Raw genomic sequence first — 26,644 nt, forward strand, 5'->3', positions numbered from 1 at the left:
CAAAAGTCCACCACAGTGATACAAACTGGTTGAGTCGTCGTACAAAAACCTCTGACTGCAGAGAGACACGGCTCTCTGACTTTGGACACAACAAACTCAACACAAACAGACTCGGACTGTTAAACACATCTGGGTAATATGAAGATCAGATTTTTTGAAAATATAATAAATAAATTATTCCCCCTAACCCCCCCCCCCTAAAAAACATGTCTTTTATTAAAAATGATCGCTGTAAAAGTAAAACAAAAACAACAAAAAAGAAACGGATGATTCCAGAATACCCATTTTTACAAGCAAAAATTCTATAGAGAAACCCCAAAGATATCACATATTTCAGATCAATACTGTGATAAACTGAGTTAATCCATTGATAAAATACATCATCAGATGAATCCAAGTCCCTGTTGGAGTCAGTGAGAGCATTTCCATAGAGAGCCACTTTGCATCAGCAGCACCATGCTCCAGTGCTCTGGGAGAGTTTATAGTCCTGAGAGTTGAACACTGGATGACTGACAGCTGACCTTCATGACACCAGAAGCCACAGAAATCCTCCTCATCAGAAACATGACTTTGACCTGCGTCCTCATCTGGACTCTCCTCTGCTTCACTCAGGGTGAGGACAATCATTTTTCTGTGATGTGAGAATCATTTGGAGTGTAGCTGAGTTTCACCTCACCGTCTCACGTCCAGAGTTTCTTCTCTCTCCTCAGGGTCTGTTGGACAAAGTGTTGTCTTGACTCAGCCAGCAGCCAAATCAGTGCAGCTCGGTCAAACTGTCTCTATGGACTGTAAGGCCAGTCCACAAGTAGCTCAGTACTCTGGTTCAAAATACTACCTGGCCTGGTACCATCAGAAATCTGGAGAAGCTCCTAAAGCTCTGATCTACTTGACATCAGACAGATATTCAGGAATCTCCTCCAGATTCAGTGGAAGTGGAGCAGGGAATGGAGTTGACTTCACTCTGACCATCAGTGGAGTTCAGGCTGAAGATGCAGGAGTTTATTACTGTCAGAGTTATCACAGTGACCCCGTGTTCACACAGTGAAAAAGCATCGTACAAAAACCTCCTTGAGTCAGATTCAGCCAGAACTGAAGTAACTTCTGCAGCTGGAAGCTGCTGCAGACTGATACAGTTCACTGAACAGACACACCTGCACACACACAAGCATCGTGTTTCACTTTTACAAACATCAAAACACAAGAATTCATTCAATAATTGGCATAATCTTCCCATAATAATAGTTCCACCTTCAGACCAAATGTGGCGTCTTTAAACTTTAAACAAACTTCTTACTCTGAACAAAAGCTGCATTTATACGACAAGATTTGTTTTATTTTGTATTTGTAGTTTCAGGTGTGACACATTAGGGCCAAGATTCCTGTGGCATGAAGTTTATAGCAACAATCTAAAAGGATGAATTAAACCAAGATATTACTGTCAGTCTGACATCAACAAATACAGAAGAAACACCATGAATGATGAAGCTGTTGTTTGTTTTTTCTTTAATGTTTTAAACAAAACTGAAGAATAAATTCATATATTTTTTTCAAAGGTTATTTCGTCTAATTGACCTGATGTGAGAAGATAATAAAGTTTTCTTTCCTTCCACCTGGACACTAAAGGGACAGGTTCTTTTAAGAGTTTAACGTAGTGTTATGCTGAGATCAATTCAACCAGGATGATCATTTATGATGTCATCCTCTGCACAATTAGATGTCAAGCTGAGAATCTACATGAAGATGATGTAACCGTCAGCTGTCCAAGCAGAGAGGAGGAAACATCCTGACATGTAGAGCACAGCTCCAGCTGACTGACTCTGTGTGTTTGCATATGTGTCCTGCCTCTCTGCTCCCAGATGTTAAGAGGTCAGTGTTGATCAGTGGCTGTCCAGACCTTTCAGAGACACTGACACACCAGCAGCACCATGATGATGATGTCACTGACTCTGCTGCTGAGCACCCTGGGGCTCCTTGTTCAGGGTGAGACTCTCTTCTTAAACTCTGCTTCAGGATACAACCAGGTTCACCACAATGATGTTCTGCTATGATGGAGAAAGACTGGAACAAGCAGCATTGACCTTCTTCCATCTGTTCTCCATGTTAAAGAAATCATCCTCTTCTGTTTGGATGTTGATCATCTTTCCTCAAGTTGAATTTGTCTTGATAACTATTCTCATCTTTCTCATATTTTCCAGGTTCATCAGGAGAAATCATCCTGACTCAGACTCCTGGATCTCAGTCTGTTGCTCCAGGAAACACTGTCTCCATCAGATGTAAAACCAGTACAGGTGTTAATAGCTGGCTCCACTGGTACCTCCAGAAACCTGGAGAAGCTCCTAAACTCCTGATTTATGCTGCTACAACTCGTCAGTCTGGAGTTTCAGATCGTTTTAGTGGAAGTGGATCTGGGACTGACTTCACTCTGACCATCAGCAGAGTTCAGGCTGAAGATTCAGGAGTTTATTACTGTCAGCAGAGTGACAGCACACCGTTCACACAGTGATACGTCGTACAAAAACCTCCCTCAGCTGGAGAGGAACTGATCTGATCCACAGCTGCACTGAAGCTAAACACGCACAAAGCTGCTCTAAATTATAAAGCCACAATGTATCAGGAGTTATCTATTTATTTATTCATTTTTTTATAAGTAAACAGATTATTTACAGTTAATAATTTTATTTTAGACCAGATATTTTTACAAAGATTTCCTTTGTGTTGATGATCAATGACACAGAACATTAAACAATCATCAAAATAAGATTTAAGAATAACATGTAATTTTAACAACAATTTATGATTTAAACTTTTTTTCTCTTCAATCATATCAAAATCAATGACTAAAATAAAACTTATAGATAGAAAGTTGTCTTATAAAGTGTTTTTCAGCACTTTCCTTATGAATCAAAGCTATTTAAATGAACATGTTCCTTGATCTTATAAAGTTCACACTTTGAAATCATAAATAAACAGTTTTTTTTTTTTTTGTTAAAAACAAACAAGTGACGAACACTGTCGGTTCTAAAAAGATAATTTTTTTTCTCACTTTGTTGAATAATATACACAGATTATACCTGATAAAGTCCTGGCTGACTGTGCTTTGTCTACACAGTTTAACAGTCAGACACCCCATAATGAGAGAAAAAAAGGATTCTCTTTCAAGCTGTTTACTGAGGATTTTCTGCCCCTGACACATAGTTTCAGGGCATTTTAATGTCAATGTCATGTTGCCTTTAAGTTTTCGGACCCACATGCAGAATCAACACGGAAAACCAGTAGATTTGAATGCTTTTATTGCTGGGACAACAGGGATCCAGAAAACAGGACAAGGGATGTTAAATGGTGGTGAAGTCTGAGGAAGGGAAGCAGACGGATTAGTGGTTGTAGATGGGTCCTTAGCAGATGACTGAAGGATAAGCTTACTTGGTTGTTGAAAGGGGGAGACGTGGACGGGGTGGAAGACAGATGTGGAGGGTCTGCAGAAGGTTCCCTTGGTGTTCCAGGGAGGGGTGAGAGAGGGGTCCGGGAGGATAAAGTCTGCTGGAGGCGTCGCACTGGAGAGTGGGCAGGCAGAGGAAGGAGGTATGTGACAGCTGTTTGCTCGTTGCGTCTTTGAGGGAAGGTTGAGGACAGACTGGGCTCTCGGATTGTTCTGGAGGGAAAAAGTAGATTCCACATGAAAGTACACAAGAAGTTCGGAATTCACAAGGATGCAAAAATCTTATTTAGACTACTCGATACACGTTCTGGCTGGAAGTACCGTCTGGGTTAATCATCCGGCGGCGCAAGGTGATCTTCCTTCTTCTTTTAAGCACCAGCCAGCTTGATGATGGATTGGCCTCAGGTGTGCAACCACTCAGAACTGGCTCACTCTCCAGTGAAGATCCTCTCTGCAGCCAGATCGCTCACTCACCCCAAAAACATCAAATCCTAACATTACCCCCCCCTCAAGGACCGCCACCTGGCGGGCCAGAAGAAGAAGGGCGAGAAGCCCAAAAGTCCCGAACAATTACAGGGTCTAAAATAAATGAACGTGGAATCCAGGAACGTTCTTCAGGCCCATAACCCTCCCAATCAACCAGATACTGGAAACCACGTCCCCGGCGACGAGCATCTAAAATCCTCCGAATGGTGAAGGCTGGGTGGCCGTCAATGGTCCGGGTGGGTGGAGGGGGTTTGGGAGGAGGACAAAATGGACTGGACAAGACAGGCTTGATCAGGGAAACATGAAACACGGGATGAATCTTCAAATGGTCAGGAAGTTTGAGACGGACAGAAGTGCGACTGAGGACAGTTAAGATCTCAAAAGGACCAATAAATTTGGGAGACAGTTTGCGATTGGAAGCCTTTAGGTTGATGTCACGAGTAGAAAGCCAAACCCTCTCTCCAGGTGAGTACTGAGGAGCAGGGACCCTTTTGCGGTCGGCCAGGCGTCGGTTTACTTCCACTGATCGATTTTAGGGCAGAAACAGTCTGGTCCCAAATCCGTCTGCATCGTCGAATGTGGTGTTTGACGGAGGTCACAGCAATGTTTTGCTCGTCAGATGGAAACAGGGGAGGTTGGTATCCTAGGGAGGATTCAAATGGAGACAAACCAGTAGCAGAAGAAGTGTGACAATTGTGTGCATATTCTACCCAAGGCAGCTGAAGACTCCATGAAGATGGGTGTGATGAGCAGAGGCAGCGGAGGGATGTCTCAAGCTCCTGGTTCATACGTTCAGCTTGCCCATTAGTTTGGGGATGGAATCCAGAACTGAGAACTGCCTTAGCCCCTAAGGATGTGCAAAACTCCTTCCAGACCCGAGATATAAACTGCGGGCCTCTGTCCGATAAGACTTCACAAGGGATTCCGTGGAGGCGAAAAACATGCTTTGTTAGAAGCTGAGCTGTCTCGAAGGAAGACGGGAGTCGACGAAGAGGGATGAGATGACAGGCCTTGGAGAACCGGTCAATAATGGTGAGTATTGTGGTGAAACCCTTAGATGGCGGCAGGCCAGTAACGAAGTCTAACGCGATATGTGACCAGGGGCGCTTCGGAATAGGCAACGGTTGAAGAAGGCCACTGGGAGGTTGATGACTAGATTTGTTGCGGGCACAGATTGGACAGGCTATGATATAATTCTTAACATCTCTATATATGGTGGGCCACCAGAAGTTTCGCCTGAGAAGTGCAAGGGTACGACTAATTCCCGGATGGCAGGAGAATCTTGCTGTGTGGGCCCAGTGAATGAGGCGGGATCTAATGGAAACGGGAACATAAATCCGGTTAGGGGGTCCGGTGCCAGGATCTGGTTCAGATCGTTGGGCGTCCAAAACTAGATCCTTTATCTCCCACGATAAGGCCCCCAAAACGCAGGAAGGTTGAATAATGGTGGCAACAGTGGGTTCCTGGTCACTGGAAAATTGTCTTGACAATGCATCTGGTTTGGTGTTTTTAGAGCCGGGGCGGTAAGAGATGACAAAGTTGAAACGTGAAAAGAACAGTGACCAGCGTGACTGCCTAGGGTTCAGACGTTTTGCTTCTTGAAGATAGGACAGATTTTTATGGTCGGTCCATATAATAACAGGGTGTTCGGCCCCCTCCAACCAGTGGCGCCACTCTTCAAAAGCCATTTTAATGGTTAAGAGCTCTCTATCTCCCACATCATAGTTTTGTTCGGCTTGGGACAAACGACGGGAAAAAAAGGCACAAGGATGAAGTTTATTATCATCGGGGGAGATCTGGGAAAGAACTGCACCCACTCCCACTTCAGATGCATCCACCTCGAGAACAAATTGTCTTTCTGGGTCTGGTTGAGTCAGAATCGGAGCATTGGCAAACCTTTTCTTGAGCTCCGAAAAGGCCCTCTCAGCTTCAGGTGACCAAATGAACAATCTTTTGGAAGAGGTGAGGCTAGTGAGTGGTTGAGCAGTCTGGCTGTAGTTTTTAATGAATCTGCGGTAGAAATTGGCAAATCCTAAAAAACGTTGTAACTGCTTACGTGTTGAGGGAGTCGGCCAATTGAGAACGGCTTGAATCTTCTCAGGATCCGTCTTCACCTGCCCACTCTCGAGAATGTGTCCTAGAAACGTGATGGAGGTGGCATGAAATTCACATTTTTCAGCCTTAACAAAGAGTTGGTTCTCCAAAAGCCGTTGGAGAACCTGTCGCACATGGCTCTTGTGTTCAGTTAGGGTCCTGGAGAAAATCAGAATGTCGTCAAGATAAACAAAGACGAACTGATTCAAAAAATCTCTGAGAACATCATTGACTAGGGACTGGAAAACAGCGGGGGCATTAGTGAGGCCGAAGGGCATCACCAAATACTCAAAGTGGCCCAGCGGGGTCTTGAATGCTGTTTTCCATTCATCACCTCTCCGGATCCTAACTAGATGGTAGGCGTTGCGGAGGTCCAATTTGGTGAAGTAATGGGATCCATGAACCGGTTCAAAAGCTGCAGAGAGAAGGGGAAGGGGATACTTGTTTTTAACAGTAATTTGGTTAAGGCCCCTGTAATCTATACAAGGCCTTAATGTTCCATCCTTCTTCCCGACAAAGAAGAAACCCGCCCCTACAGGTGAAGTGGAGGTGCGAATAATTCCAGCAGCTAAAGATTCATTAATATACTTCTCCATGCTCTCTCCCTCAGGTTTGGACAAGTTATACAATCTGCTTGTAGGCAGAGGGGCACCAGGGAGCAGATTGATGACACAGTCATAGGGACGGTGGGGCGGAAGTGAGAGTGCTTTAGACTTGCTAAAAACTCGATGGAGGTCATGATACTCGGAAGGGACTAGGGAGAGATCAACTGGGGCTTCTTTTCCCTGAGAATTTAGAACAGAGGACACAGCCGACTGTAGACAATTGGACATACAGTGATCACTCCAAGTCTCCACTCTATTGTCTCTCCAGTTTAGGTGAGGATTATGAAGGGTAAGCCAAGAATACCCCAAAACAATGGGTGATTGAGGTGAAGAAAACAGGAAGAAAATTATTTCCTCAACATGATTGCCAGACACAAGAAGTTTAACTGGTTCGGTTCTGTGAGTGATTACATGAAGAGGACTGCCATCTAGAGCTGAAACATGAAGTGGTTCGGGGAGATGTACCACAGGAAGGAGTAACTGTTTGGCCAGTGTTTTATCCATAAGACTCTGCTCACAGCCAGAATCAATAAGAGCAAAAGAGGGAAATGGTTGGCTTAATAAAAGAGAGCAGGGTAAAGTCATGCGGAAGGGTTTGTTGTTCTTAAGACTGCCCACTGGTCCCTTCCTTACCGGTGGGCCCTCCCTTTTAGCTGTTTTGGACAGGAGGAAATAAAGTGACCATTCTCACCACAGTACAAGCAGACCCCACTCTTCATCCGACGCTGTCGTTCCTCCGGCGACAACCGGGTATGGCCAATCTGCATCGGCTCCTCAGGATCTAGTTTGGAGGAATCAGGGGTTATTGAACGATTTGGGAGGCGAGTTGGGGAGAAGGGTAAGAATCTTCGTTGTCTTGCTCGAGTTCTCTCCCGAAATCGGTTATCTACACGAATGGCCAGGGTAATCAACTCCTCTAATGTTTTGGGCTCCTCTCCACGAGCAAGTTCATCTTTTATTCGTTCATCCAATGCTTGAAAAAAGGCACCCTTTAAAGCTTCTGAGTTCCAAGCAGAAGAAGCCGCTAGGGTACGGAACTCAATGGCAAAGTCTGCTACGGGCTGGTTACCTTGTTTTAGGTTCCACATAATACGGGAGAAGTCAGAAACAGAATCAGTATAACCAAAAGTTTCTTTGAACTCAGAAATAAACTGATCAAAAGGAATCTGGATTTGTACACCTTCACCAAATCTTGCTTCTGCCCACTGCAGGGCTCGACCCCTCAATAATCCGATCACAAATGAAATCTTGTCCTTATCATACAGGAAAGAATGGGAGGATCGACTAAATACAAGTGAGCATTGTAAGAGGAATCCACGACATTTCCCAATTTCACCTGCATAGGGTTCAGGAGTGGGAGACTGTGCAAAATGAAAATGAGAAGTTGCAGGTGGAGTTAAAGTTAAAGGACTGGCCGTTGCGCCAGCTGTAGAGGGAGGGGGGCCCGCAGGAGCAGTTCTTTTAAGCAGCTCCTGGAACATTCCCGTGAGTTGGTCCATCCTCTCATCTGAACGCCTTTGCTGTGCGACCAAGGATTGGAGTAATTGATCATGATGCTGGAGTAACTCTTGCTTAGAGCAAGGACCTGACGGAAACTCTGCTGGGTCTGACTGGCCGGATGATTCTGCCATGTTGCCTTTAAGTTTTCGGACCCACATGCAGAATCAACACGGAAAACCAGTAGATTTGAATGCTTTTATTGCTGGGACAACAGGGATCCAGAAAACAGGACAAGGGATGTTAAATGGTGGTGAAGTCTGAGGAAGGGAAGCAGACGGATTAGTGGTTGTAGATGGGTCCTTAGCAGATGACTGAAGGATAAGCTTACTTGGTTGTTGAAAGGGGGAGACGTGGACGGGGTGGAAGACAGATGTGGAGGGTCTGCAGAAGGTTCCCTTGGTGTTCCAGGGAGGGGTGAGAGAGGGGTCCGGGAGGATAAAGTCTGCTGGAGGCGTCGCACTGGAGAGTGGGCAGGCAGAGGAAGGAGGTATGTGACAGCTGTTTGCTCGTTGCGTCTTTGAGGGAAGGTTGAGGACAGACTGGGCTCTCGGATTGTTCTGGAGGGAAAAAGTAGATTCCACATGAAAGTACACAAGAAGTTCGGAATTCACAAGGATGCAAAAATCTTATTTAGACTACTCGATACACGTTCTGGCTGGAAGTACCGTCTGGGTTAATCATCCGGCGGCGCAAGGTGATCTTCCTTCTTCTTTTAAGCACCAGCCAGCTTGATGATGGATTGGCCTCAGGTGTGCAACCACTCAGAACTGGCTCACTCTCCAGTGAAGATCCTCTCTGCAGCCAGATCGCTCACTCACCCCAAAAACATCAAATCCTAACAAATAATTGCTAGAATGCCATAAAAATGTTCTGTTAATGAAAATGACCTTGTTTTATGTTCATGGTAATTACTCTGTTTCACGTATGAGATGTCTGACTTTATGGGCTTTTTTTGAGACTCTTTAGTTTTGTCATGTGCTCCTCAAAAAATTACTCAGAGTTGTCTGTTTGAATATAGTGAAAAAATATTTTTACTAACTATATCATTCCATTTTCTGAAAAAAGAATAGTTTTAATCTGCAGAGTTCAGGCTGAAGAAGAGATATATCGGTGCATTTGGCCTTTAAACTGTGATACAACTTTAATTAATAATTTCAGCTTGACATTAAATGAGTCTAATATTGTCTTAAAAAATCGTTCATGTATGAATTCCTTTCTCAAAAATCAGTAAAGCTTCCCCAAGCCGTAGTCCCGGATATTAAGAAAATATAGGAGTCAAATTTAATGAGTAAATCTTTATTGTCTGAATATAGTTAAATGATAAACATTGCAAAGTAAACAAGACTGTCTGATAATCTTAAAAGGTAAAGAGAAAAAGGCCTGCAGACTGATAACATAACAGAATGAAAAGAATATCTGAGTCCCAGTGAGTCAGGTCAGGACTGGGAACACTGGTCTCTCCTCAGTGTCTCTGTGACTGGAGTCTGGGAGCCCTGGGTGGCCTCACAGGTCACAGAGCCCACCTTCTCCCACTGGTCTGCAGGGAGCCTCAGGGTGCTGCTCCAGCTGTAAAGGCCGTCCTTCTGCAGCACCCCGGGGCTCCCGCTCTCCTCCCAGCTGCTGCTGCTGCTGCCGTCCACCTTCCAGGACAGACTCCAGCCTGAGGGGAAGCCCTTGTTGGCCAGACACATGAGGGTGGCCTTCTTCTGCTGCTGCAGCTCCTCTGTGGAGGGGGGCAGCACCGTCAGGGTGGGACGGACATCACCTAGAAGACACCAATCGGTTTTGAGAACAGGGACCAAACAGCTTTCAACTGAATATGAGACACGTGGACACTGATGGTTTCACAGTTGAGTTTCGTCCTTTAAGGAGTTTCAGTTAGACGGTTTCCTTCTCCATCAGTCACTGATTCACACATTGTTTCACTTCCCTTTCAGAAAGCTCTCATGCACATCAGCACACAGAGTCCTTACATGAACTTAAACATATCAAAGTACCAACTTTAAGCAGCTTACTTTAACAGTTTGATAGATTTAACAGAAACTTGATTATTTACTGATTATCAACTTTTCATCATTTCCACTGTTAAAAGAAAATATTAGCCCCAAAATATACAAGGACTATATTCAAAATGTAATAGATTTCAAAACATTATAAAAAAACTTTCAAACTAAGTTTTAATAAGTTAGAATGATTTTCAGACATCACAGATTTGGCAGGATTGTTGAACATGTCCTTCAGTCACACTGTTCAGAATAAGTTTGACTCAACTCAGAGAAGTGTCGACAGAAAAAAAAATTCAAAATATGAAATACATGACTGATTGTTTTGTTACCATTAAAGTTGTTTCACACATTAACTGGAGCATGTGAAGAAAGGTTCATTAAAATACTTTCTGCTGAGATGTAATCTAAGAGAGGAGAACCATGAGCAGTATATGGATTTAAAATTGATTTCACTCCTCCCATTAAAAAGGTAATTCCTGCTACAAATATTATGAAAATAACAGATATTGCCTTCAGATTTGTGATTTGTAGCAGTTTTTAGAGACTTACTTCCAAGTTCCAGTCTGGTTCCTCCACCGAACGTGTACCACAGTGATACAAACTGGTTGAGTCGTCGTACAAAAACCTCTGACTGCACAGAGACACGGCTCTCTGACTTTGCACACAACAAACTCAACTTTGTCTGACAATTCTGGATGTAAAACTCTTCAGATATTGTTTATCTAAATGTCTGAGTATTTTTCACATTCAGGAATGTGCCGATGATATTTCTATTTGTCCTTCCAGTTTTAGAAATGAGGTGTATTTGTAACTTATTGATCCAGAATTATACCAGAGCAGTTCAAATTTATATTACTAAAGAATTACATGTTGGTAGAATAAAAGACTTAAGATCTATAGCATTACAATTAATCAAATATTCAACTTACTTCCAACATCCAGCCTGGTTCCTCCACCAAAAGTCCACCACAGTGATACAAACTGGTTGAGTCGTCGTACAAAAACCTCTGACAGCACAGAGACACGGCTCTCTGACTTTGGACACAACAAACTCAACACAAACAGACTCGGACTGTTAAACACATCTGGGTAATATGAGGATCAGATTTTTTGAAAATATAATAAATTAATTATTCCCCCTAATCCCCCCCCCACTAAAAAACATGTCTTTTATTAAAAGTGATCGCTGTCAAAGTAAAACAAAAACAACAAAAAAGAAACGGATGATTCCAGAATACCCATTTTTACAAGCAACAATTCTATAGAGAAACCCTAAATATATCACATATTTCAGATCAATACTGTGATAAACCGAGTTAATCCATTGACAAAATACATCATCAGATGAATCCAAGTCCCTGTTGGAGTCAGTCAGAGCATTTCCATAGAGAGCCACTTTGCATCAGCAGCACCATGCTCCAGTGCTCTGGGAGAGTTTATAGTCCTGAGAGTTGAACACTGGATGACTGACAGCTGACCTTCATGACACCAGAAGCCACAGAAATCCTCCTCATCAGAAACATGACTTTGACCTGCGTCCTCATCTGGACTCTCCTCTGCTTCACTCAGGGTGAGGACAATCATTTTTCTGTGATGTGAGAATCATTTGGAGTGTAGCTGAGTTTCACCTCACCGTCTCACGTCCAGAGTTTCTTCTCTCTCCTCAGGGTCTGTTGGACAAAGTGTTGTCTTGACTCAGCCAGCAGCCAAATCAGTGCAGCTCGGTCAAACTGTCTCTATGGACTGTAAGGCCAGTCCACAAGTAGCTTACTCTGGTTCACGATACTACCTGGCCTGGTACCATCAGAAATCTGGAGAAGCTCCTAAACTTCTGATCTACTTGACATCAGACAGATTTTCAGGAATCTCCTCCAGATTCAGTGGAAGTGGAGCAGGGAATGGAGTTGACTTCACTCTGACCATCAGTGGAGTTCAGGCTGAAGATGCAGGAGTTTATTACTGTCAGAGTTATCACAGTGGTGACGTGTTCACACAGTGAAAAAGCATCGTACAAAAACCTCCTTCAGTCAGATTCAGCCAGAACTGAAGTAACTTCTGCAGCTGGAAGCTGCTGCAGACTGATACAGTTCACTGAACAGACACACCTGCACACACACAAGCATCGTGTTTCACTTTTACAAACATCAAAACACAAGAATTCATTCAATAATTGTCAGAATCTTCCCATAACAATAGTTCCACCTTCAGACCAAATGTGGCCTCTTTAAACTTTAAACAAACTTCTTACTCTGAACAAAAGCTGCATTTATACGACAAGATTTGTTTTATTTTGTATTTGTAGTTTCAGGTGTGACACATTAGGGCCAACATTCCTGTGGCATGAAGTTTATAGCAACAATCTAAAAGGATGAATTAAACCAAGATATTACTGTCAGTCTGACATCAACAAATACAGAAGAAATACCATGAATGATGAAGCTGTTGTTTGTTCTTTCTTTACTTTTTTTTAACAAAACTGAAGAATAAATTCAAAAATTCTTTTCAGAGGTTATTTAGTCTAATTGACCTGATGTGAGAAGAAAATAAAGTTTTCTTTCCTTCTACCTGGACACTAAAGGGACAGGTTCTTTTAAGAGTTTAACGTAAGTGTTATGCTGAGATCAATTCAACCAGGATGATAATTTATGATGTCATCCTCTGCACAATTAGATGTCAAGCTGAGAATCTCCATGAAGATGATGTAACTGTCAGCTGTCCAAGCAGAGAGGAGGAAACATCCTGACATGTAGAGCACAGCTCCAGCTGACTGACTCTGTGTGTTTGCATATGTGTCCTGCCTCTCTGCTCCCAGATGTTAAGAGGTCAGTGTTGATCAGTGGCTGTCCAGACCTTTCAGAGACACTGACACACCAGCAGCACCATGATGATGATGTCACTGACTCTGCTGCTGAGCACCCTGGGGCTCCTTGTTCAGGGTGAGACTCTCTTCTTAAACTCTGCTTCAGGATACAACCAGGTTCACCACAATGATGTTCTGCTATGATGGAGAAACACTGGAACAAGCAGCATTGACCTTCTTCCATCTGTTCTCCATGTTAAAGAAATCATCCTCTTCTGTTTGGATGTTGATCATCTTTCCTCAAGTTGAATTTGTCTTGATAACTATTCTCATCTTTCTCATATTTTCTAGGTTCATCAGGAGAAATCATCCTGACTCAGACTCCTGGATCTCAGTCTGTTGCTCCAGGAAACACTGTCAGTTGGAGTTCAGGCTGAAGATTCAGGAGTTTATTACTGTCAGCAGGGTGACAGCGGGTTCACACAGTGATACAACGTCGTACAAAAACCGCCCTCAGCTGGAGAGGAACTGATCTGATCCACAGCTGCACTGAAACTAAACACGCACAAAGCTGCTCTAAATTATAAAGCCACAATGTATCAGGAGTTATCTATTTATTTATTCATACTTTTATAAGTAAACATATTATTTAAATTAAATAATTTTGTTGTCGACCAGATATTTTGACAAAGATTTCCTTTGTGTTGATGATCAATGACACAGAACATTAAACAATCATCAAAATAAGATTCAAGAATAATTTGAAATTTCAACAACAATTCATGATTTAAACTTTTTTTCTCTACAATTAGATCAAAATCATTGACTAAAATAAAACTTATGAAAAGAAAGTTGTCTTTTAAAGTGTTTTTCAGCACTTTCCTTATGAATCAAAGCTAATTAAGTGAACATGTTCCTTGATCTTATAAAGTTCACACTTTGAAATCATAAATAAACAGTTTTTTTTCTTTTTGTTAAAACAAACAAGTGACGAACACTGTCGGTTCCAAAAAGATAATTTTTTTCTCACTTTGTTGAATAATGTAGACAGATTATACCTGATAAAGTCCTGGCTGACTGTGCTTTGTCTACACAGTTTAACAGTCAGACACCCCATAATGAGAGAAAAAAAAGGATTCTCTTTCAAGCTGTTTACTGAGGATTTTCTGCCACTGACACATAGTTTCAGGGCATTTTAATGTCAATAATTGCTAGAATGCCATGAAAATGTTCTGTTAATGAAAATGACCTTGTTTTATGTTCATGGTAATTACTCTGTTAGAAGAATGAGTTGTCTGACTTTATGGGCTTTTTTTGAGACTCTTGAGTTTTGTCATGTGCTCCTCAAAAAATGACTCAGTGTTGTCTGTTTGAATATAGTGAAAAAATATTTTTACTAACTATATCATTCCATTTTCTGAAAAAAGAATAGTTTTAATCTGCAGAGTTCAGGCTGAAGAAGAGATTTATCGATGCATGTGGCCTTTAAACTGTGATACAACTTTAATTAATAATTTCAGCTTGACATTAAATGAGTGTAATATTGTCTTAAAAAATCGTTCATGTATGAATTCCTTTCTCAAAAATCAGTAAAGCTTGCCCAAGCCGTAGTCCCGGATATTAAGAAAATATAGGAGTCAAATTTAATGAGTAAATCTTTATTGTCTGAATATAGTTAAATGATAAACATTGCAAAGTAAAAAAGACTGTCTGATAATCTTAAAAGTTAAAGAGAAAAAGGCCTGCAGACTGATAACATAACAGAATGAAAAGAATATCTGAGTCCCAGTGAGTCAGGTCAGGACTGGGAACACTGGTCTCTCCTCAGTGTCTCTGTGACTGGAGTCTGGGAGCCCTGGGTGGCCTCACAGGTCACAGAGCCCACCTTCTCCCACTGGTCTGCAGGGAGCCTCAGGGTGCTGCTCCAGCTGTAGAGGCCGTCCTTCTGCAGCACCCCGGGGCTCCCGCTCTCCTCCCAGCTGCTGCTGCTGCTGCCGTCCACCTTCCAGGACAGACTCCAGCCTGAGGGGAAGCCCTTGTTGGCCAGACACATGAGGGTGGCCTTCTTCTGCTGCTGCAGCTCCTCTGTGGAGGGGGACAGCACCGTCAGGGTGGGGACGACTCGACCCACTAGAAGAAGAGACAAAGAGACGACATGAAGAAGGTTTGTACAACCAGCAAAACTATTCCTCCCTGTTGGCTGTTGAAGAGGAAGCTGCTGGTTTCATTAATCTTCCCCAAGCTGGATGAAACTTCAGCTTTCACTTCCCTCTCAGAGCTCAGTAACCACGGCAACAGATGAGCATCACTAATGAACCATGGCAACAGAAAGGTTTCAGTACTAAAGATAAAGTGTTCTAAGCAGGAAAGTCTCACCTCAGTTTTATGACCAAACTTAAACATCAGAGTTGAAAATGATGCAGTAAATCAAGAGTAAGAAGATCTTCATCGATCCTCCACTTTTTCAGTTCAAATCTCATTAGATATAAACATTCACACAAGGCAAAACTAGGGAACCATCACCTTAAAAAATGTAGAACAAACTTTTGAAATCGTGGAAACATTTCCCCAATTAAAAAGACAAATCATACTGATGAAGAAACTGATTAAATTAGCTGCATTATTTCTACATTAAATGGTTAGACAGTGTTACCTGCAATTATAATTTCCTATCTGTGAGTAATACAAAGCAAAAAATGATGCAAAATTTACAACATATTTTAGATGATTATTCAAAACATACAAAAAATATATTTTTTACAACAATAAAATACATTTCCGTTATTAAATACTTTTTTCTGTCAAGAATTACAATCTAACTAACAAACAAAATCATGAAAAAGCAAATCCGACTTTAATAATTTAATCTTTAATATCCGTGTTTAAAATAACAGCTTAAACTCGGTGCCGTGATGCAAACACATTTCAATTTACCATTACTTAAAAATACATAATTAAAAGATTATTTTCCTAACTAAAGTCTTTCTGCATCACTTTGAGGTCAGAGTCACCAGAAAAACACAATATTTTAACCACCATCCAATACATTCACATAAAGCGGTTCTTTATTGATTTGAAGTAGAATAAAACTTGAATTTTGTTTTTTTAGAAGATAAAGGTACTTACAGTTAACTTCCAGTCTGGTTCCTCCACCGAACGTGTACCACAGTGATACAAACTGGTTGAGTCGTCGTACAAAAACCTCTGACTGCAGAGAGACACGGCTCTCTGACTTGAGACACAACAAACTCAACACAAACAGTTTCCACTTGTAAAACTCAGCTGGCTGATGTCAGAAAAAGCTACAACAGAGTGCCAGAAATTAAAAAATGTATTGATGTATTCTATTTCATCAATATGTATATGTGATTTTGTCATTAAGTAAGTAATATTAACACTGGTTGTTTTTTTGTAAATCTATAAAAAGTAAAAAAATGAATGTACACATGTATTCTAAGGCAACAAATAAAAAAGGCAGCAGTGATATCATCAACAGAATTAAAGGTTTCCTCTCCCAAAAAGAACAGGAGAAACTCATCCATGCATTCATCTCCAGTAGACTCGATTACTGTAACGCTCTTTTAACTGGACTTCCCAAAAAGAGCATTAAACATCTGCAGCTCATCCAGAACGCTGCTGCTAGAGTTTTAACCCGGACTAAGAGATCTGAACACATCACACCAGTTTTAAAATCTTTACACTGGCTTCCAGTCAGTCACAGAATAGATTTTAAAAGCCTGCTGATGGTTTACAAATCCCAGAATGGTTTAGGCCCAAAATACATCTGTGACATGTTCAGAGAATATAAACTTAGCAGAGCTCTTAGGTCCAAAGACTCAGATCAGCTGGTCCAGTCCAGAGTCCAGACTAAACATGGAGAAGCAGCATTTAGCTGTTATGCTGCAAACAAGTGGAACAAACTGCCAGTGGAGATTAAACTTTCACCAAATGTAGACATTTTTCAATCCAGGTTAAAGACATTTCTTTTCTCATGTGTCTATGCATGAAATCTGCACGGTATCTTTTAACTTATCTAGACTGTTGCTTGTTTTTAAATTCATTTAAATTATTTTATTTGTTTCTCTTTATATTCTTTTATGTATTTTAATGCTTCTTCGACTCCTTGCTGCAATGCTTTTATTTTATATAAAGCACTTTGAATTGTTTTGAACATGAAATGTGCTATATAAATAAATTTGATTTGATTTGATATCTTTCAATAAACTGAATAATCCATTGATAAACAGCATAACCAGATTGATCCAACATCGATTTTTTTTTTTTTACCAGGATCAAAACTTATCATGTAATCCACTATAAACATGATTAAATGTAGTTTGATGTTCAGGCTGATACTTTTGTTGAGGTTCATATTGTTGGGGATAGACTGAAATCAACATGTCAATTCAGATAATATTAAAAGTAACGATGAGGCACAGTGACAAAGAAATACTTGAAAAGCAGGGGAATTGTAAAGAGACGCTGAGAATCTACATGAAGATGATGTAACAGTCAGCTGTCCAAGCAGAGAGGAGGAAACATCCTGACATGTAGAGCACAGCTCCAGCTGACTGACTCTGTGTGTTTGCATATGTGTCCTGCCTCTCTGCTCCCAGATGTTAAGAGGTCAGTGTTGATCAGTGGCTGTCCAGACCTTTCAGAGACACTGACACACCAGCAGCACCATGATGATGATGTCACTGACTCTGCTGCTGAGCACCCTGGGGCTCCTTGTTCAGGGTGAGACTCTCTTCTTAAACTCTGCTTCAGGATACAACCAGGTTCCCCACAATGATGTTCTGCTATGATGGAGAAACACTGGAACAAGCAGCATTGACCTTCTTCCATCTGTTCTCCATGTTAAAGAAATCATCCTCTTCTGTTTGGATGTTGATCATCTTTCCTCAAGTTGAATTTGTCTTGATAACTATTCTCATCTTTCTCATAATTTCCAGGTTCATCAGGAGAAATCATCCTGACTCAGACTCCTGGATCTCAGTCTGTTGCTCCAGGAAACACTGTCTCCATCAGATGTAAAACCAGTACAGATGTTAGTAGCTGGCTCAGTTGGTACCTCCAGAAACCTGGAGAAGCTCCTAAACTCCTGATCTATTATGCTACAAATCGTCAGTCTGGAGTTTCAGATCGTTTTAGTGGAAGTAGATCTGGGACTGACTTCACTCTGACCATCAGCAGAGTTCAGGCTGAAGATTCAGGAGTTTATTACTGTCAGCAGGGTTACAGCAGACCGTTCACACAGTGATACAACGTCGTACAAAAACCTCCCTCAGCTGGAGAGGAACTGATCTGATCCACAGCTGCACTGAAACTAAACACGCACAAAGCTGCTCTAAATTATAAAGCCACAATGTATCAGGAGTTATATATTTATTTATTCATTCTTTTATAAGTAAACAGATTATTTAGATTTAATAATTTTATTTTAGACCTCATATTTTTATAAAGATTTCCTTTGTGTTGATGATCAATGACACAGAACATCAAACAATCATCAAAATAAGATTTAAGAATAACATGTAATTTTAACAACAATTTATGAGTTAAACTTTCTTTGTCTTCAACCAATCAGATCAAAATCATTGACTAAAATAAAACTTATGAATAGAAAGTTGTCTTATAAAGGGTTTTTCAGCACTTTCCTTATGAATCAAAGCTATTTAAGTGAACATGTTCCTTGATTTTATAAAGTTCATACTTTGAAATCATAAATAAACAGTTTTTTTTCTTTTTGTTAAAACAAACAAGTGACGAACACTGTCGGTTCCAAAAAGATAATATTTTTCTAACTTTGTTGAATAATTCCCACAGATTATACCTGATAAAGTCCTGGCTGACTGTGCTTTGTCTACACAGTTTAACAGTCAGACACCCCATAATGAGAGAAAAAAAGGATTCTCTTTCAAGCTGTTTACTGAGGATTTTCTGCCACTGACACATAGTTTCAGGGCATTTTAATGTCAATAATTGCTAGAATGCCATGAAAATGTTCTGTTAATGAAAATGACCTTGTTTTATGTTCATGGTAATTACTCTGTTTCACGAATGAGATGTCTGACATTATGGGCTTTTTTTGAGACTCTTGAGTTTTGTCATGTGCTCCTCAAAAATGACTCAGAGTTGTCTGTTTGAATATAGTGAAAAAATATTTATACTAACTATATCATTCCATTAACTGAAAAAAGAATAGTTTTAATCTGCAGAGTTCAGGCTGAAGAAGAGATTTATCGGTGCATTTGGCCTTTAAACTGTGATACAACTTTAATTAATAATTTCAGTTTGACATTAGATGAGTCTAATATCGTCTTAAAGAATCCTTCATGTACGAATTCCTTTCTCAAAAATCAGTAAAGCTTCCCCAAGCCGTAGTCCCGGATATTAAGAAAGTATAGGAGTCAAATTTAATGAGTAAATCTTTATTGTCTGAATATAGTTAAATGATAAACATTGCAAAGTAAAAAAGACTGTCTGATAATCTTAAAAGTTAAAGAGAAAAAGGCCTGCAGACTGATAACATAACAGAATGAAAAGAATATCTGAGTCCCAGTGAGTCAGGTCAGGACTGGGAACACTGGTCTCTCCTCACTGTCTCTGAGACAAGAGTCTGGGAGCCCTGGGTGGCCTCACAGGTCACAGAGCCCACCTTCTCCCACTGGTCTGCAGGGAGCCTCAGGGTGCTGCTCCAGCTGTAGAGGCCGTCCTTCTGCAGCACCCCGGGGCTCCCGCTCTCCTCCCAGCTGCTGCTGCTGCTGCCGTCCACCTTCCAGGACAGACTCCAGCCTGAGGGGAAGCCCTTGTTGGCCAGACACATGAGGGTGGCCTTCTTCTGCTGCTGCAGCTCCTCTGTGGAGGGGGGCAGCACCGTCAGGGTGGGACGGACATCACCTAGAAGACACCAATCGGTTTTGAGAACAGGGACCAAACAGATTTCAACTGAATGTGAGACACGTGGACACTGATGGTTTCACAGTTGAGTTTCGTCCTTTAAGGAGTTTCAGTTAGACGGTTTCCTTCTCCATCAGTCACTGATTCACACATTGTTTCACTTCCCTTTCAGAAAGCTCTCATGCACATCAGCACACAGAGTCCTTACATGAACTTAAACATATCAAAGTACCAACTTTAAGCAGCTTACTTTAACAGTTTGATAGATTTAACAGAAACTTGATCCTTTCATAATCACTGTAAAACAGAGACTAAACTGAGTTCATTTAGTTTTTTTAACATTACTATTAGTTCATCAAAATCCTGCTACAAGCATCCTCGCTGTCATATTCAAGAAACAATCAACCTTTTTATCATTTCCACTTTTAAAAAAATAGTAGCTGGAAAATATACAAGGACTATATTCAAAATGTAATAGATTTCAAAACATTATGAAAAAAACTTTCAAACTAAGTTTTAAAAAGTTAGAATGATTTTCAGACTTCACAGATTTGGCAGGATTGTTGAACATGTCCTTCAGTCACACTGTTCAGAATAAGTTTGACTCAACTCAGAGAAGTGTCGACAGAACAAAGAATTCAAAATATTACATGACTGATTGTTTTGTTCCCATTAAAGTTGTTTCACACATTAACTGGAGCATGTGAAGAAAGGTTCATTAAAATACTTTCTGCTGAGATGTAATCTAAGAGAGGAGAACCATGAGCAATATATGGATTTAAAATTGATTTCACTCCTCCCATTAAAAAGGTAATTCTTGCTACAAATATTAGGAAAAACACACATATAGCCTTCAGATTTGTGATTTGTAGCAGTTTTTAGAGACTTACTTCCAAGTTCCAGTCTGGTTCCTCCACCGAACGTGTACCACAGTGATACAAACTGGTTGAGTCGTCGTACAAAAACCTCTGACTGCACAGAGAGGCGGCTCTCTGACTTTGGACACAACAAACTCAACTTTGTCTGACAATTATGAATGTAAAGCTCTTCAGATATTGTTTATCTAAATATCTGAGTATTTTTCACATTCAGGAATGTGCCGATGATATTTCTATTTGTCCTTACAGTTTTAGAAATGAGGTGTATTTGTAACTTATTGATCCAGAATTATACCAGAGCAGTTAAAATTTATATTACTAAAGAATTACATGTTGGTAGAATAAAAGACTTAAGATCTATAGCATTAAAATTAATCAAATATTCAACTTACTTCCAACATCCAGTCTGGTTCCTCCACCAAAAGTCAACCACAGTGATACAAACTGGTTGAGTCGTCGTACAAAAACCTCTGACAGCAGAGAGACACGGCTCTCTGACTTTGGACACAACAAACTCAACACAAACAGACTCGGACTGTTAAACACATCTGGGTAATATGAAGATCAGATTTATAGAAAATATAATAAATTAATTAATCCCCCTAATGTTTCCCCCTTTAAAAAACATGTATTTTATTAAAAGTGATCGCTGTCAAAGTAAAACATAAACAACAAAAAAGAAACAGATGATTCCAGAATACCCATTTTTACAAGCAAAATTTCTACAGAGAAACCCCAAAGATATCACATATTTCAGATCAATACTGTGATAAACCGAGTTAATCCATTGATAAAATACATGATCAGATTAATCCAAGTTCCTGTTGGAGTCAGTGAGAGCATTTCCATAGAGAGCCACTTTGCATCAGCAGCACCATGCTCCAGTGCTCTGGGAGAGTTTATAGTCCTGAGAGTTGAACACTGGATGACTGACAGCTGACCTTCATGACAACAGAAGCCACAGAAATCCTCCTCATCAGAAACATGACTTTGACCTGCGTCCTCATCTGGACTCTCCTCTGCTTCACTCAGGGTGAGGACAATCATTTTTCTGTGATGTGAGAATCATTTGGAGTGTAGCTGAGTTTCACCTCACCGTCTCACGTCCAGAGTTTCTTCTCTCTCCTCAGGGTCTGTTGGACAAAGTGTTGTCTTGACTCAGCCAGCAGCCAAATCAGTGCAGCTCGGTCAAACTGTCTCTATGGACTGTAAGGCCAGTACACAAGTAGTTCAGTACTCTGGTTCACAATACTACCTGGCCTGGTACCATCAGAAATCTGGAGAAGCTCCCAAACTTCAGATCTACTGGACATCATCCAGATATTCAGGAATCTCCTCCAGATTCAGTGGAAGTGGAGCAGGGAATGGAGTTGACTTCACTCTGACCATCAGTGGAGTTCAGGCTGAAGATGCAGGAGTTTATTACTGTCAGAGTTATCACAGTGGCTATGTGTTCACACAGTGAAAAAGCATCGTACAAAAACCTCCTTGAGTCAGATTCAGCCAGAACTGAAGTAACTTCTGCAGCTGGAAGCTGCTGCAGACTGATACAGTTCACTGAACAGACACACCTGCACACACACAAGCATCGTGTTTCACTTTTACAAACATCAAGACACAAGAATTCATTAAATAATTGTCATAATCTTCCCATAATAATAGTCCCACCTTCAGACCAAATGTGGTGTCTTTAAACTTTAAACAAACTTCTTACTCTGAACAAAAGCTGCATTTATACGACAAGATTTGATTTATTTTGTATTTGTAGTTTCAGGTGTGACACATTAGGGCCAAGATTCCTGTGGCATGAAGTTTATAGCAACAATCTAAAAGGATGAATTAAACCAAGATATTACTGTCAGTCTGACATCAACTAATACAGAAGAAATACCATGAATGATGAAGCTGTTGTTTGTTCTTTCTGTCCTTTTTTTAACAAAACTAAAGAATAAATTCTTATTTAGAGGTTATTTAGTCTAATTGACCTGATGTGAGAAGAAAATAAAGTTTTCTTTCCTTCTACCTGGACACTAAAGGGACAGGTTCTTTTTAAGAGTTTAACGTAAGTGTTATGCTGAGATCAATTCAACCAGGATGATCATTTATGATATCATCCTCTGCACAATTAGATGTCAAGCTGAGAATCTACATGAAGATGATGTAACAGTCAGCTGTCCAAGCAGAGAGGAGGAAACATCCTGACATGTAGAGCACAGCTCCAGCTGACTGACTCTGTGTGTTTGCATATGTGTCCTGCCTCTCTGCTCCCAGATGTTAAGAGGTCAGTGTTGATCAGTGGCTGTCCAGACCTTTCAGAGACACTGACACACCAGCAGCACCATGATGATGATGTCACTGACTCTGCTGCTGAGCACCCTGGGGCTCCTTGTTCAGGGTGAGACTCTCTTCTTAAACTCTGCTTCAGGATACAACCAGGTTCACCACAATGATGTTCTGCTATGATGGAGAAACCCTGGAACAAGTAGCATTGACCTTCTTCCATCTGTTCTCCATGTTAAAGAAATCATCCTCTTCTGTTTGGATGTTGATCATCTTTCCTCAAGTTGAATTTGTCTTGATAACTATTCTCATCTTTCTCATATTCTCCAGGTTCATCAGGAGAAATCATCCTGACTCAGACTCCTGGATCTCAGTCTGTTGCTCCAGGAAACACTGTCTCCATCAGATGTAAAACCAGTACAGATGTTAGTAGCTGGCTCCACTGGTACCTCCAGAAACCTGGAGAAGCTCCTAAACTCCTGATTTATAAAGCCTCAACTCGTCAGTCTGGAGTTTCAGATCGTTTTAGTGGAAGTGGATCTGGGGCTGACTTCACTCTGACCATCAGCAGAGTTCAGGCTGAAGATTCAGGAGTTTATTACTGTCAGCAGAGTAGCAGCTTCCCGTTCACACAGTGATACAACGTCGTACAAAAACCTCCCTCAGCTGGAGAGGAACTGATCTGATCCACAGCTGCACTGAAACTAAAATCACAGAATTTATTGAAACAAAATGGTATGAAAATTATGAACTCTTAATCGATAACTGTGATAAAGTTATCTTAAAATTTGCACATTTAAACATTTTGCTAAACATACATCACCTCTCTGGAGGTTTAATTTTATGTTTATGAATTTATTTCTCAAGGAACCAAAAATTGTGAACACTAAAATGATTTGTTTAAGAGTTTTTAGTCTTTATTTATTTAGAAAATCATCGTTGAGATAAATTGAATGATTTTATTTCCACATATTTTTCACATCAGTACTTTTAAATAATGAAAATGATAAGACATTAAATCCACAGTGAGCCTTGCATCTTTGGGGATTATTTAACTAGATGCTGTGACCAAAATAATGGAAATCCACAGAAACTCTGACGATATCACAGTTCTGAGAAAATTCATAATGAATTGATGTGATATAAAAGTATCTCAGAATTCCAAGATAAAAAGTCATGATGATAGGATAGCAAGAGACAATTTAAAGACATTATTATTGTAAAATTCTCATTCATAATTATGGGATTTAAAGGTAAAATTATTCAATGTTATTTTCTTAATTCTGACCTTGAGAATCTCTCTTTGTTTCACCAAAGTGGCAGAAAAGAAAATTCTGATGATGAATTATGAAGATAGATTTAACCCATGACATCATGGTTTGTATTTAACGTTTTGATATGCAGCATGGTGATCCATTATATTTTCTTTAACATGATTTCTAAAGACATCAGGGAGAAAATGCACCATTTATTTCTGCTTAATTTGAACCTGATTTAAACTCTCACTGCTTACATCAACAGAAGTTCATTGAGTCACTTTGATATAAAGAAGAAAATGGAAGAAGAACTGATTTGATGAGCAAATCTTTATTTTTATAGAACATGAAACTAAACGTGAAACACAGCAACATATCAGTAAATGTTGTATTTAAACTCATTATACTCAGTTGATAATGAAAATGAAAAATGGAAGCAGAAATAACTTGTTGAACGTGACTTTATTGTGTTTAGAAATTAAAATAATCAACTTCACTAAAAACTAAAAAACAACACTGAGAGAAAAAGAGAAAGTTAAAGCCAGTGAGTCAGGTCAGGACTGGGAACACTGGTCTCTCCTCAGTGTCTCTGTGACTGGAGTCTGGGAGCCCTGGGTGGCCTCACAGGTCACAGAGCCCACCTTCTCCCACTGGTCTGCAGGGAGCCTCAGGGTGCTGCTCCAGCTGTAGAGGCCGTCCTTCTGCAGCACCCCGGGGCTCCCGCTCTCCTCCCAGCTGCTGCTGCTGCTGCCGTCCACCTTCCAGGACAGACTCCAGCCTGAGGGGAAGCCCTTGTTGGCCAGACACATGAGGGTGGCCTTCTTCTGCTGCTGCAGCTCCTCTGTGGAGGGGGACAGCACCGTCAGGGTGGGGACGACTCGACCCACTGGAAGAAGAGACAAAGAGACGACATGAAGAAGGTTTGTACAACAAGCAAAACTATTCCTCCCTGTTGGCTGTTGAAGAGGAAGCTGCTGGTTTCATTAATCTTCCCCAAGCTGGATGAAACTTCAGCTTTCACTTCCCTCTCAGAGCTCAGTAACCACGGCAACAGATGAGCATCACTAATGAACCATGGCAACAGAAAGGTTTCAGTACTAAAGATAAAATGTTCTAAGCAGGAAAGTCTCACCTCAGTTTTATGACCAAACTTAAACATCAGAGTTGAAAATGATGCAGTAAATCAAGAGTAAGAAGATCTTCATCGATCCTCCACTTTTTCAGTTCAAATCTCATTAGATATAAACATTCACACAAGGCAAAACTAGGGAACCATCACCTTAAAAAATGTAGAACAAACTTTTGAAATCGTGGAAACATTTCCCCAGTTAAAAAGACAAATCATACTGATGAAGAAACTGATTGAATTAGCTGCATTAATTCTACATTAAATGGTTAGACAGTGTTACCTGCAATTATAATTTCCTATCTGTGAGTAATACAAAGCAAAAAATGATGCAATATTTACAACATATTTAAGATCCATCCATCCATCCATTTTCTATACCGCTGAATCCGTCGGTCGGGTCACGGGCATATTTAAGATGATTATTCAAAACATACAAAAATTTTGTTTTTACAACAATAAATTACATTTTACATTATGAAATACTTTTTTCTGTCAAGAATTACAATCTAACTTTCAAACGAAATCATGAAAAAGCAAATCCGTCATAAATTCGTGTTTTTTTTAAAATAACAGCTTAAACTCGGTGCGGTGATGCAAACACATTTCAATTTACCATTACTTAAAAATACATAATTAAAAGATTCTTGTTCTAACTAGAGTTTTTCTGTATCACTGTGAGGTCAGAGTCACCAGAAAATCACAATATTTTGAGTAACATCCAATACATTCACATATAGCGGTTCTTTATTGATTTGAAGCATACAAAATGTGAATTTTGTTTTTTTAGAAGATAAAGGTACTTACAGTTAACATCCAGTCTGGTTCCTCCACCGAACGTGTACCACAGTGATACAAACTGGTTGAGTCGTCGTACAAAAACCTCTGACAGCAGAGAGACACGGCTCTCTGACTTTGGACACAACAAACTCAACACAAACAGTTTCCACCTGTAAAACTCAGCTGGCTGATGTCAGAAAAAACAGAGTGCCAGAAATTAAAGAAAATATTCATCTATTCTATTTCATCAATATGTATATGTGATGTTGTCATTAAGTAAGTGAAATTAACACTGGTTGTTTTTTTGTTAATCTATAAAAAGTAAAAAATGAATGTACACATGTATTCTAAGACAACAAATGAAAAAGGCAGCAGTGATATCATCAACAGAATTAAAGGTTTCCTCTCCCAAAAAGACCAGGAGAAACTCATCCATGCATTCATCTCCAGTAGACTCCATTACTGTAACGCTCTTTTAACTAGACTTCCCAAAA

The 26,644-nt window shown here is 40.4% G+C and overlaps 6 gene segments (V, D, J or C); 2 read left to right on the forward strand and 4 right to left on the reverse strand.

The window, feature by feature from the left end:
• Window positions 1-9,401: 9,401 nt before the first annotated feature.
• LOC142368028 (Ig kappa-b4 chain C region-like) lies at window positions 9,402-10,724 on the reverse strand. The segment is given in 2 exon segments: window positions 9,402-9,886; window positions 10,677-10,724. A coding segment is annotated over 1 exon segment (255 nt).
• Window positions 10,725-14,569: 3,845 nt separating this feature from the next.
• Window positions 14,570-15,071, reverse strand: LOC142367765 (Ig kappa-b4 chain C region-like). The segment is given in 1 exon segment: window positions 14,570-15,071. A coding segment is annotated over 1 exon segment (255 nt).
• A 2,510-nt stretch (window positions 15,072-17,581) lies between these two features.
• LOC142367832 (immunoglobulin kappa variable 2-29-like) lies at window positions 17,582-18,254 on the forward strand. The segment is given in 2 exon segments: window positions 17,582-17,667; window positions 17,883-18,254. Coding segments are annotated over 2 exon segments (363 nt in total).
• Window positions 18,255-19,345: 1,091 nt separating this feature from the next.
• LOC142368251 (Ig kappa-b4 chain C region-like) lies at window positions 19,346-21,272 on the reverse strand (the record flags this gene model as incomplete). The annotated part of the segment is given in 2 exon segments: window positions 19,346-19,830; window positions 21,101-21,272. Coding segments are annotated over 2 exon segments (501 nt in total), but the record flags the coding sequence as incomplete, so codon positions are not given.
• A 1,745-nt stretch (window positions 21,273-23,017) lies between these two features.
• Window positions 23,018-23,626, forward strand: LOC142367788 (immunoglobulin kappa variable 2D-29-like). The segment is given in 2 exon segments: window positions 23,018-23,103; window positions 23,319-23,626. Coding segments are annotated over 2 exon segments (363 nt in total).
• A 1,061-nt stretch (window positions 23,627-24,687) lies between these two features.
• On the reverse strand, window positions 24,688-26,232 carry LOC142367748 (Ig kappa-b4 chain C region-like). The segment is given in 2 exon segments: window positions 24,688-25,130; window positions 26,178-26,232. A coding segment is annotated over 1 exon segment (255 nt).
• Between the last annotated feature and the right edge of the window lie 412 nt (window positions 26,233-26,644).

The sequence above is a fragment of the Odontesthes bonariensis genome, chromosome 18 (assembly GCF_027942865.1).
Source record: "Odontesthes bonariensis isolate fOdoBon6 chromosome 18, fOdoBon6.hap1, whole genome shotgun sequence".
Classification (NCBI taxonomy): Eukaryota; Metazoa; Chordata; class Actinopteri; order Atheriniformes; family Atherinopsidae; genus Odontesthes; species Odontesthes bonariensis.